This window comes from Trichosurus vulpecula, chromosome 6 (genome assembly GCF_011100635.1).
Source record: "Trichosurus vulpecula isolate mTriVul1 chromosome 6, mTriVul1.pri, whole genome shotgun sequence".
Lineage (NCBI taxonomy): Eukaryota > Metazoa > Chordata > Mammalia > Diprotodontia > Phalangeridae > Trichosurus > Trichosurus vulpecula.
The window spans coordinates 80291225-80304420 of NC_050578.1; the positions used below are offsets into that span (position 1 = coordinate 80291225).

General features: G+C 41.5%; 1 protein-coding gene across 2 annotated transcripts in view; it reads right to left on the bottom strand.

The window, feature by feature from the left end:
* MTHFD2L (methylenetetrahydrofolate dehydrogenase (NADP+ dependent) 2 like) overlaps positions 1 to 12818 on the bottom strand; it is a 130843-nt gene extending 118025 nt beyond the window's left edge. The window contains exons 1-2 of one of the 2 annotated variants that reach the window (XM_036763935.1): positions 12703 to 12791; positions 6165 to 6227 (exon numbers count right to left, since the gene is read on the bottom strand). Coding sequence is in view for 1 of the 2 variants with exons in the window: in XM_036763934.1 (XP_036619829.1) it covers positions 12703 to 12815 (113 nt within the window). In the remaining variant the exon portion in view is untranslated. Of the gene's footprint in view, positions 1 to 6164; positions 6228 to 12702 lie in introns of both variants that reach the window. The other variant, XM_036763934.1, reaches the window with a different exon arrangement.
* Between the last annotated feature and the right edge of the window lie 378 nt (positions 12819 to 13196).

The window sequence follows — 13196 nt, forward strand, 5'->3', positions numbered from 1 at the left end:
CTCCGGGTCCTGAGCCATGTCCCCCGAGGTTTGAGTGGAGGTGGTAGTGGTTTTGAATGGCCTGGCCCCAGCCATATTCTGTCTTTTCTTCTAGGTATCTTGCTTGCCCTAGTGGTGGTGATTAGTCAGCAGATAATGGTAGTGATGGTGGAGATGGAAGACTAGTCCATAGGGGTTGCTCCCTCAAGTAATGGCAGCAGAGACTGGTTTGAAAGCAATGTTAGTAGACCTGTAGGCACTGGAGAGGGTAGTTAGGTGGTGCAATGGATAGAGCAGGGGCATGAAATCAGGAAGATTCATCTTCACGAGTTCAAATCTGGCCTCAAACACTTACTAGACATGTAACCCTGGGCAGGTCACTTTACTCTCTTTGCCTCAGTTTCCTCATCTGTTAAATGAGCTGGAGAAGGAAACAGAGAACTGCTCCAGTATCTTTGCCAAGAAAACCCCGAATGGGATCACAAGGAGTCAGACAGGACTGAAATGACTCAACAGCAGCAATGATGGATATTGCAGAGGAGCTTAGAAAACAAACACTGACTCAGTTATAAAGAAATTAACATTTGATTCCCAAGGAAGCTTTTTTATAAATCACAGAGACCATTCACCTGAGAATCAAGACACCTTTTTTCAAACCCAGGCTCTGCTACTAACTAGCTGGGAAACCCTGGACCACTCACAAATGCTCTGCTATTCAATTATTTTTTTTCATCTGGGAAAAATGAGATTAAATTAAAGGATCTCTGAGGTTTCTTCCAGCTAAAAGGTTCTAAGGTCTGATAACAGTGTCTTAATAAAGAAAAGGAATAGCAATTTGATACAAAACTCAGCAATTTGTTTTTGTCTGCCTGGCAAGAGGATTGTGAAAACTTACTTTAAAAATAAATGGTATGATGTGCCAGCTGTGGAGCAATTACAGCTGAATGCACCGGAGACAGAGAGGGAGGGAGGGAGAGAGAGAGAGAGAGAGAGAGAGAGAGAGAGAGAGAGAGAGAGAGAGAGACAGAGATATAGGAAGGAGGGAGGGAGGGAGGGAGGGAGGGAGAGAGAGAGGGAGGGCGGGAGGGAGGGAGAGAGAGAGAGAGAGGGAGGAAGGGAGGGAGGGAGAGGGAGGGAGGGAGGGAGGGAGGGAGAGAGAGAGAGAGAGAGAGAGAGAGAGAGAGAGAGAGAGAGAGAGAGAGAGAGTAAAATCTTCGTGAATTAACAAAAGAAAACATGAATCTTTAAAGTGCTTTAAAGTGCCCCTCCCAGACCAGCCTCAACAGAGTCTGCTGCAGAAATAAAAGCTGACCAATAGGCTTGAGTCTGGGAATAATCTTCTCATGTCATTATTCCCCTTCAAGGACTCTACCCTGGCTCAACAACTTCAAACTGAGAAAAGAGGGAAGGGATGAAATGTGTTACTTTCTAAGAGCTTCAAGGATGTGCCCAGAAGACTCTCCCTGCACTCCAGCCACCCTGCAAAAAAGCAGCAGATGCTGATTTGGATCCAAAGGAGAAAAGGAAGAGAGCTACTAGAGAAAGTGGCATGGTGGGTCATTGTGCTCAGAAATACTAGTCCTGAATGAAATAGGATTGAAACCCAGCTGGGATGAATGAGCTCTGTCCTCCCAGAAGGTACTCAAGTTGGGGACACAGGCCAGGGAGCTCTATGACTCCTAATGGTAAGGAGGCTGAGACAGCCTCACATCCAATCCTCTGGTGTGTACATGCATCACGTCATAGGATTAGCATTTTAGAATCAGTAGAACCTTAGAGACCATCCAGTCTCACTCCCTTATTTTACATATAAGGAAATTGAAGTTTAATGACTTGCCCAAGGTAATACTAGATAAGGACAAATCAGAAACAATTCAATAACCAAGTGTTTGATAAAGTCAAGGACACAAATAACATAGTGAAAAAGCCTATATTTGATAAGAAGTGTTGGAAAATTTAGAAAGCAATTTGGCAGTAATGAGGTTTAAACCAAGATCTTACACAATCTACAATGAGATCAAAATGGATAGATGAGACCTGAATATTAAGAGGTCACACCACAATCATCACAGGCCATCTTTTTGTGGGGTGGAAGCCTGGCTTCTTCTATTTATAAATCATGCTTAAATAGAATTGTCACTACGTATAATGATAAATTATTTATTTCTTATTTTCCCTGCTTTATTCTGAAAGCAGGCAGAGGCATATATGTGTAAATTTGGAGCATATATGTGTTGTAACAGTACATACATATGTAGGTAATAATAATAATAATAATAATATACATGTAATCGTATATTATAGGCAGGGAGTATATATGTATATATGTGTGCATACATATAGGTATATACATTTATACATACATGTGTATATATTAGAAATCACATGCAATGTGTATATAATACATGCTTGTGTGCATATATGTTATGCGTATAATAGCATGTGTGTACATTATTATACATATATACACTATAATATTTTATTATAAGCAGGTGGTATACATGAGTGTGTATGTATATATGCATATATGCATGTGTGTTTATATGTGTATTGAAATTTATGGCATATATGTATGCCTCCTATAATATACTGTTATATATCATACACATGTATGTTATGTATGCACACATTATATACATGTGTGTGCACATATTTTATATACATATATCCCTATGCATATATATGTATGCCTCTTGCCTGTTATCTATTTATCTATATCTATCTCTCACACACAGGTATGTGTCTATGCATATTTATGTAGCCGTGTCCACAACAACTGAGAAGTTTCTCCAGCCTCTCTATTCCATGTGGCACCAGAGACAAAATGAACCCAGATTCTAGGGTTAAGATGATGTTCCAGACCCACTTCACTAGCACAAGCACTTTCTGGTAGTGGTACAGTATCAATGCAAAGCTACCATGTTCTGTTTGTGATTAATGCTATTCATTTTGAAGGAACTGGCTGGAATTACAATAGCTAACATTTCCATACTATTTTAAAATTTGCAAAGCATCCTACAAGTGTTATGTCACTTGATCCTCACAGCAACCTTGGGAGGGAATCTTATTATTATCTCAACTTTAAGGATGAGGAGCCTGAGGGTGAAAAAGGGTAAGTGACTTGCCCAGGGTCACACAGTGAGTGTTTCAAGGCCAGATGTGAACTCAGGAAGTGTCTTCCAGATTCTAAGCCCAGTATTCCATGCACTATGGCAACATCTAGTTGCCCCTAGAAAATTGTACACTAATGATAAATAATTCATAATTATTTGAATATTTGCCATGTCACTACCCCACCCCCAGGTCTAAATTATTCATGGAAAAAACATTTCTTAAGTGCCTACCAAATGAAGATCATTATAAAAAGACCAGAGGGAGATTCGTAAGGGACAATTCTGGTGCTTGTAGACTCCAAAACTTAGATGGAATAACAATATAAACAGCCATATCACTGCTAATTAAGGAATAAAACATGTGATGTGTCCTCATAAGATGTACATGCTAAACAACTGAGCTAACCAAACCCATAACCTCTGAGTTCCATGAGAAATGCTTATTGATGGCTTGAAAATGTGTGGTGATGATGATGGCAGACACAGACTCAAGTGTCTGCCTTTCTGCTCTGTCATCTCCTTAAAGCACTTCAACCTCATATCCCAGGTTAAGAATTGATCAAGCATTAACACAATAGGGTCACACTTGTATGAGACACCTACTCCTTATTCTCTGTCCCAGGAAGAAACAGAAATCCAGATTTTTAATGGGAATATCAAAACAACCCAAGGCTCAAGATTGATATGACATTCACTGTTTGTTCAAGATACCGTACTTACCAATCATATCTTTGAGAGTGTCTTTTCTTCCTGGCTTACTTAATTAGTAACTTAATCATAAGTTTTATAATACTAGCTTATTTCTAGCTATTTTCTCTTTTAAGCAGGGAAAATATATATTTTTGAGATCTTGAAAGAAGCACACCATCTCTCTATAACTTATTTCAAGATTGCAGAAATTAAACATGGAGAGTAATTTGGAGGATTATCTTAAATACTTAAAAAATGACAATAAGAAAACAGAAGTATAACCAGGTAATATGACACTTGATAAATCTCAGAAGCAAGAGATAGTCTCTAGGAAAACTGAAAGAATAGTGTTTGCCTCTAAGGAAAGAAAGAGATACAATTTAAGAAAATGGGCTTGGAAAACCTTCATCTATGAGGAAGGTAACAGGGAACAAGCGTTTAAATACCTACAAAATTCCAGGCACTGTGCTAAGCTCTTTAAGAATATTATTTCAACTGATTCTCACATCTACCCAGTGAGGTATGTGTTATTATAATCCCCATTTTACAGTTGAGGAAACTGAGGCAGACAAGGACTAATAAGCATCTGAGGCTGGATTTGCGGTCTCTCACTCTAGGCTGTACAAGTTGGTATCTGTGTTGAAACTGGCCTCTCTGTACATCCAATTAGAACAACGATCTAAATGTTCTAAATGGAGTAATGATCTCAGACCAAGAGACTGTTGTAACTACCAGGGTCCTTAGAGATCACCTAGTTTCAAATGGGGCTAGCAAAACCAAGATCAAGGTATCAGAATGTTGCCTAAAAATAGATAGGAAACAGCAGGTGACAAATACTTTGCTTACTAGAGTATCATTCCTATAAGAAAAATCAAATGAAGTATGTCAATGCATTTTTTGGCCCCAGAGAAGAGATGAGAAAACACACCTCTCTCCCTTCTTTGCAGAGGTGGAAATCTGTGGATGTGAAATGTCGTATACATAATGGGCGTGTTGGTTAGTTTTGTTTCTTGGGTTTTTTTTTTCTTTTTCTTTTTTTTTTCTTTTATCCTTTGTTATGAGGTTAGTTCACTAAGTAGGGGAATAGGGAAGGACATTCTAAAATGAAGGTGATATAGAAAAAAGATATTGATCAAAAATAGATAAGAGAGATGATGTAGAGATAGAGAGATAAACGTTGCTGGCTCCTGAAATATGGATTCTCCTACTAGTAGTTTGATAGAAAAAGATCATTGCCAATGCAAATTAAGCAAAGGTAGCTAAAAAAAAAGAGAGATTTAAATAATTTTTGAAAAGTTATAGACAGGTTGACAAAATTGAGGCAAATAACAGGAAAAAATGAACATTTAAGACAGAATTACATGTTAGAGAAGTAATCTTTCCCTGAGGACTGTCTTTTGCCTCCTTTTGTATCATAAGCACTTACTTAGTACAATGCCTGACACATAGTAAGTGTTTAATAAATGTTTATTGATTGAGTGATAATCTCATAAGCCTGCTTAAACTATGAAAGTTATTTGACTATTCTAGCCCTACAGTTTAGATCCTCACAACAACACTGTAAGAGCTAGTAAGTGTCTGACACAGGATTCTACCTTATGCTTTCCTGACTCCAAGTCCAACGATCGGTCTGCTATATAGATATAAAAGCTTGATTTATTTCTTGAATATTAAATGTCCCAATTTCTTGAAGACATAACAAAAATCTCATTTTCCCATAATAATGGTTAATAGGAATTATCAGTATAACTCTGAATTTAAGGATGATGCCACTTATAAAAATAAATGGCACCATCAAGGATTTGGACCTCACATTTATGTTTTTAAAATTATTACAACTGATTGATAGTTCATAAAAGAATTGTTTTAACATGTTGCATGATCATAGTGTTCTATAAGCTCCTCAAAAGTCAGAAAACAAATCTAGGAAGACACTTTATTTTTTTTGGAGGGGGGAAGACAAGGCAATTGGGGTTAAGTGACTTGCCCAAGGTCACACAGCTAGTAAATGTGTCAAGTGTGTGAGGCTGGATTTGAACTCAGGTCCTCCTGACTCCAGAGCTGGTGCTGTACTCACTACACCACCTAGCTGTCCCTGACACTTTATTTTAAGGCTTTAAATAGAAAATTTTTGATGGCTGTTTGGTTTTTGTTTCTGTGCTGTTCAAAGAGAATCAGAATTGAGGAGTGTGGTGAAATTTATCAGATGTAGCCAAGGTCACTTTTCAGGAGATAAAATAACATTTTAATTTATATTTCAGGACAATTAAACAGAGAGTTAGACTTTACATTCATAGTAGTCTATCAGGAAACATTAAATTCCTGACAGTATTATTCTATTACTTAAAAAGAAACAAATAACAAAAACACAAAGTTAGGGACCAGTGGGAAGGGAGGAAGACAGTGGTGGACTCTGGAAGGTGGGATCTCTTCTCTCTGCTGCTCCTACAAGAGAAAAGAGAAACCAATGAGCATCAACACACTGTCTTGTGCCCTTCCCACCTAAGACCCACAATTCCACTTCCTGTCTTTTGTTTTGGCCACCTTAATCAATGGATAGGGTACTCAGTGCCCACCCATCAAAAATAGAAGACTGATTATTCAGCCTTTAAAAAAGAGACACACAAAATGATTCAGCAGGAAAATTAATTTTATGTGAATCACAGGGAAAGGATGTTATCCTAGGAAGTACCATCAGCCATACTACTTGGATATATAGGGTGAGTGTAAGTGGGGAGGGGAGAATGATACTCAGCTTGTGAACCTGAGTGACCGGAAGGATGGTGATGCCTTTGGCAGAAATAAGAAAATTCAGAAAAGGAGTCTGTTTGGAGAAAAAGGTAATGAAGTTAGAGGATCAATCTGCTACAACCTTGTATTGGTAAGCCAAATGGGCTCTTAGCACTTAGTTCAACCAAATGCCCTTGAAGAGTTTGGGTTTTGTTTCCTTTGAGTAATTCAGTGTATTTCATTGAGTCTTACTAGGTGCTAAGCCCCAGGCCCAAACCCCTATTAGGTGCTAAGCCGATGTGGGTGTGAAGCTCCCACGGTCCTAAGGGGAGGGGCTAAAACCAGAGCCAATCATGGGAGCCCAAGTTCTGGTCATTCAGATGATGTTTGATGATGTCTGAAATGCTTTAAGAAGAGAGGACAGAGCCATTTGCACAGGGCTCTCACTCTTGGTGGTGCGGTGATATGGGGACTCTGGCACCTGTAGCTAAGAGCCCTCCAGCTTGTAACCTGGATGCTGAGACTTTGTTAAACTCTGGTAACTGTGTATTGGGATTTGAATCAGACAAGGTTTGTCTGTCGATGTTTGTACTTTGTTTGTGTTTTGATCTGAAGTTCAGGGTGCTGGTCTTTTCCCCTGAACTAAGTGAATGATATTTGTATGCTGAATTAAAGTAAGCTTGTCAACCCCTTAACATTGCTTTCCTTACTAAAGCAGATCAAAAGAACCCTGTGCTTTTGCAGTGTGCTGGTTGCGTTCTTGTTGTTGGGCTTGTGTTGGTCTTTCACCCGCACAACAGCTGCTAGCCGGATTGTTGAAACAAACCCATCCATCCTGATCCTGTGAGATTCACTCTTTCCTACTCAAAATGAAAATAAGGCAGTGGGGGTGGAATGGGAGGGGAATAGAAGAGCTCTTATTGACCACTATTTCCAAGCCTTGAGTCCACCTCCAAAGTATGTCTACCACAGCTGAAAAGTGAGTGAGGTCTGAGACAATATTTTTTTCACTGATACCTGGGCTGCCAAGTCAGGTTTACCCAAGTAGTGATTAGGTTATAATTTCCCTGAGGGGCTAACACCCTTCTTAGGAAGAGGAAAAGCTGGTGGGCTTGTATAGCTTTAGGGGGATAATGCATGAAGGATTAGGTCACTTGGGTGTTTATGTTGGAGACAGGCCTTGTGGCCACTTTCTTACTAGTATATCACACATCAGCCTTCTTGCTGTTCCCCAACCTTGAAACTACAACTCCCAAGTCCCTAAATTTTCATTGCCTCATTTGACAGCCTCATGCCTGGAACTCTCTCCCTCCTCAACTTCTGCCTCCTGACTTCCTTTTAAGGCTCAGCTAAAATCCCACCTTTTACAAGAGAACTTTCCTGGACCCCTTAATGTTAGTGCCTTCTGTAAGGACTTCAGTAGCCTCCTCAACACCTTAGTAATCTTGTGCCTGTAATAACTTCAAAAAGCCCTACTCCCCACCCCTCCCACCAATCAGTCCTGAACCTTGACCTTACAGCACTGAACCCTACCCCCAGTGCCTGGTCCTGATTAATCCAGATAAGAGCCCTATAAAACTCTACCCTCTTTCACAGTTTGGGACTCCTAATTCTACTCAGGATCCCAACAGGTCTGTCCTGTGTCTATTCACCTTCAATACCCTCAATAATACACTTTCTCTCTACAATCCATTCTTATCATCTGGGGGTTTTGTTTGTTTATTTTGTGTTGTCTTGTGGGACTCCACCTCCCCAGCCATGCCAACTTTCTCCTCAGAAGAATCAGCTGTTGTCTCTACCTTCCAAACCTCAACATAAAGAACAAAGGCTGGACTGTAAGCTCCATACTCCATGGTAGGCTCTCCTTGCTTTTCCCTGACATCAGGGCTATGACTACCTCTTCTCTCCCAGTCATTTGCCCCTAAGGCTTTTGTCCTGACCACATAAGTGCCATATAAGGAAAATTCTTGCCTTTCCCTTTACTGATCTTTGGAATCTCAAACCTCACTCAAACTACGATGAAAACACTTTCCTTCTGTGATTATGTCTAATTTACATGGTACATGTAGCATTTGTAAATAGAGTTGTTTGTATGTTGTCTCCCCCAACAGACTGTGAGTTCTTCAAGGGCAAGGGTCTGTTTTTGCCTTTTTTTTGTATCCCCAGCACAGTGGGGATAGCACAGTGCCTGACACATAGTAAATAAATGCTTGTTGACTTGACTCTTGGGGTCCTGCCTCAGATCTATCTATCCAGCCAATGTCTCTCCTGAGTTTCCATCCCATACAATCAACTGTCTGATGGCCCTTCCAGCTGGATATCCCACAGATTATCTCACACATTCAAGTACATACAAAATAGAACTCATTACCTTTCCCCCAGACCAACCCCTCCTCCAAATTTCCTATTTCTATGAGGATACCACTATCTTTCTAGTCATCCAGGTTCTCAGCCTAGGAGTTAACTCTTACTCCTCCCTCACCCCAAAATGAATTGTTTGGGTGGTTAATTTTTGCCTTTTCCACCACCGCAACATCTCTCACACTATTCTCTTCACCACCCAACCTCATCACCACCACCACCAATGTTATAGACTCTTCACTGTTCTCTCCACACAGTTGCAAGGGTGAAATTCCTGAATCAAGCATCTGATCACACCACTCCTCTGTTCAATGAGATCCAGTGGTTTCCTATCATCTCAAGGATCAAATACAAACTTCTCAGTCTAGTATTTAGGCCCTTTCACAACACAGCTCCAATGTACCTTCCTATTCCTTGAGACTTCCTGAAAAGCAATTTTTCATTTTGTTATGACAACTTTGTGTTCACAAAAAAGACAATTAGCTATTAGTCAGAGGAAGTAAATGCTAAATAAGTGATTCAATTACCAGTATCCCCCTTGTTTCAGTCTGGGGTCTAGTGGAGCAGGTTCTCTTGCTGTATACACCTCACACACAACACTCCATCTGCCATCTCTGTCTCCCTCATCCCTGAGATTTACTCTCTCATCTCCATATAGAATCTCTAGCTTCCTTTAAAAAGATGCTCATATCCTATATGAGACTTCATTCCCCCAGCAGCTAATAGCTCATACTTTCTGTTAATTTTTGTACAAACTTGTGTGCAAAGGTTGTTCCCCCAGATGGAATGTTAAGTCCTTGAAGGCAGAGACAGTTTCATTTTTTCTATCCCTAGTGCCCAACACTAGGGCCCAGTATACAGCAGGTGATAAATAAATGCTTGTTGATTCAACTCTGGCATTCTGATTCTGTATCTGACTCACCAGCAATTATGTGCCAGCATACCATTTTCTTCTAAAAAAATTAGACAGATAAGCAGTACTTTTATAGGACTTTGCTATGGGTACTTTAGGAAGCTCTCTCAAAGTCACCAGAATACAAAATTGTTCTGTAATGGAAGCTACTTGCAATAAGCCTTTTATATCATGTATCCATATGATCAATCAGAAAGTGGGAAGATTTTTATCTCCAAACTACCCAGAGTTAACTACATTATGTGGAAAGAGCAAAGTGCCTGGATTCAGAAAGACCTGAGTTTTTAATCTGACCTCAGACACTTACTAGCTGTGTGACTCTCAGCAAGCCACTTAACTTCTGTTTACCTCAGTTTCCTCAACTGTAAAATGGTGATGATAAAAATAGGACCTGCCTGCCAATGTTGTTGTAAAGATCAAACCAGTGCTTAGCACAGTGCCTGGCACATAGTAGGCACTACATAAACATTATTATTACCACCATCATTGAACACTCTACCCCCATCACTCTGTGTAAGCTTCCAACCTTTCTCTTCCTGAGCCACACTGGCTGATAACAGGGCACCCACAGCAGCTGCAGCATAGTTATCATTGGGAAAATCTCTCCCAGATACACTTACCCAGAGGCCCTAGATCACCTGATGGCTGCCACAGGCTCACTTTAGAGGAAAGAATCTGGATTCCAGAGCAGTAACTGGTGATTGAGACTCTAGCCCTTTCCTTTATGGGTGGCACAAAGTGAGACAGGTGGAGCAGAGGAGGACGGATTATAATGCAAATGTAGATTTCATTACACTGTCTTTCCCCACATCCTCCTGCTGGCTCCTTCCAGACTTTCCTATTACTCTGAAGGGCACCACCATCTTTCCACTCACCCAGGATCATCTTAGACTCATCCAACCTAGGACATTAGTTGCCAAATCATGTTGTTTCTACCAACAGATCTCTTAAAACTGTCCTCTTCTCCCTGTTCACATAGCCACCACTCTAGCTCAGGTACTCCCCCCTGGATTGTTGTAATTACTCCAATTTGGTCTCCCTGATTCATCTGTCTTTGATCTCTAATCCACAGTCCACTCTGCTGTCAAAGCTCAAAGCACAGGACTCAGGGTATTTCTCTATCCAAGAGATACTAGTAGTTTTCTAAAGACTCAAGAATCAAATATTTCATTTTTACCTTGTTTTAATTTCCATTTTGTGTGCATTTTAAAATGTACATAATTATTATTTCAGGAAAGCTAGGTGGCACAGTGGTTAGAGTGCCTGTCCTGGAGACAGGAAAACTCAGCTTCCTGAGTTCAAATATGGCTTCAGTGACTTACTAGCTCTTTAACCCTGGGCAAGTCACTTATAACCCTGTTTGCCTCAGTTTCCTCATCTGTAAAATGAGTCAGAGAAGGAAATGGGAAACCATTCCAGTATCTTTGCCAAAACCTCAAAACGGAGGGGTCAAGAAGAGGCATGCACAACTGAAAACAACTGAACAACAAGAAAACAAAAATTACTGCTTCAGTCATACATGTTTTAATATTTATAAATGGCAGCAAGTGTGGATGTGGGGCTGGACTTGGGAGTCAGAAAGATCTGTTTTAATCCTACCTTGGGTACTTATTAGCGAACAGATGACAAGTTACTTAATCTCTCTCTGTCTCCATCTGCTGTCTGTCTGGCTGTCTCTCTTTCTCTCATTTTCATTTAGCAAGTTTACTTTCTTTCCCTCAGACCTCCCTCATTGAAAAAAAAATAAACCCTTTTAACAAATCAATTTATCTCTTTTGCCCTCAGTTTCCTCATTTGTAAAATGGGTGGGTGGGAGGGGGTAGTAATAATACTTATCTTTACTGGGTTCTTGTGAGCCAGAATACTAGGTGTCAGTGAATAGAGAAAGCAGTGGGGTCAGAAAAACCCCAATTCAAATTTGACCTGACATTTTAAGTGTGTGACTCTGGGCAAGTCACTTAACCTCTATTTGCCTTGATTTCTTCATCTGCAAAATGAGGTGGTGATGGAAATGGAAAACCACTCTAGTATCTTCGCCATGAAAACCCCAAATGGGGTCACAAAGAGTGAGACATAACTGAACAAAAACAACAAAAAGTCTACATCATAGACATAAATATGTCTATATATAGATATAAACCTATAACAAAACAGCAAAAAGTCTATCATAGATATGAATATCAGTCTATATCTAGATATAAACCTATATAATATTTAGTAAATGCATATTATAGCTACGTCTTAAAACATGCTTAAACTTTTTTTTTTCATCGATGGGGTTTGGGGTAAAAAATGCTTGGAGTCCTTCGCCCTATCAATCAATCAATATTTATTAAGCGCCCACTATGTGCCAGGCACTGTGCTAAGCTCTGGTAGGTAGTAAGGTAGTAAGAAGAAACCCAAGCCAAGCGCAGAGACTTTCATTAGCCAAGGAACTAACTCCGAGAGGCGTGGGTTTGAAGGTCTTGAAAGGGATACATTTCCACACAGGAACTTTAGGTGGACGTGACTCGGGGAAGCGCAGATTCAGACTTAGCTAGCGCCCTCTCACAAAGCCCAACATCCTTCTCTCTCTCTCCTTCCAACGTGACCGTAACAGAGACCGTGGTCGGAGGCAGGCAGCAGCGCAGCGGCGGAGCAGATGGAATGCGCGGTAACCGGGGCTCCCACCACACTAGAAATTGTAACAATCATCGAGGTCTGAACGTTCCATTTTCTCCAGCCGGCTGTCGCTACCTGTCTGCGGACACGCTCACGGTCATGGTCACGGTCACGTTAGCCACCACGCCGCCTCTGCCACCCTACAGGCCCGGCCTCTAGTTCTGACCCCACCTTCCTTCCCGCTCCTCCTCCCTATGCAGGAACACTCCGAAGGGTGCTGCTGTGCAATACGGGGCGCGGGGGCCGCTCTCTTACCTGACGGCGCTGCTGCGGAAGCTCCGGGACATCGAGCCGGCCCCTACTCGCCAGACCGAGAGGGAGAGGCCCCGGAGCAGAGCCCGGCCGCCCGCAGCGCCCGGCGCCGCCATAGCCTTGGCCTTGGGCCACCCAAGCTCCGCCTCCTACTCTTTCTCTTCGGCCTAGGCTAGCCCGAGCTCCGCCCCGCTGGGTGGCTGTGCCCTGGGTATCTGCCAGCCAGCCTCAGAATGACCCGAGCCAGAGGAGGAAAAAGCTGCTCTCTCAAGAGCGGGGAGAAAATGAAGGAAGGCTTGCTTCTTCCGAGCTTCTGCAGGGATTATTACCCTGGCCGACCCGCATCTCTTTGTGTTCAGTGCTGAGATCAGGGGCGGGGAGGTTGGGGAAGGGCTGTCGCTTCCCTCTCTTTGGACCCTTTCATCTGGCTTCAGGCCCCACCGAACCGGAGGTTGCCAGTGATCTCCTAATGGCCAACCTTTTCTCTATTCCCCATC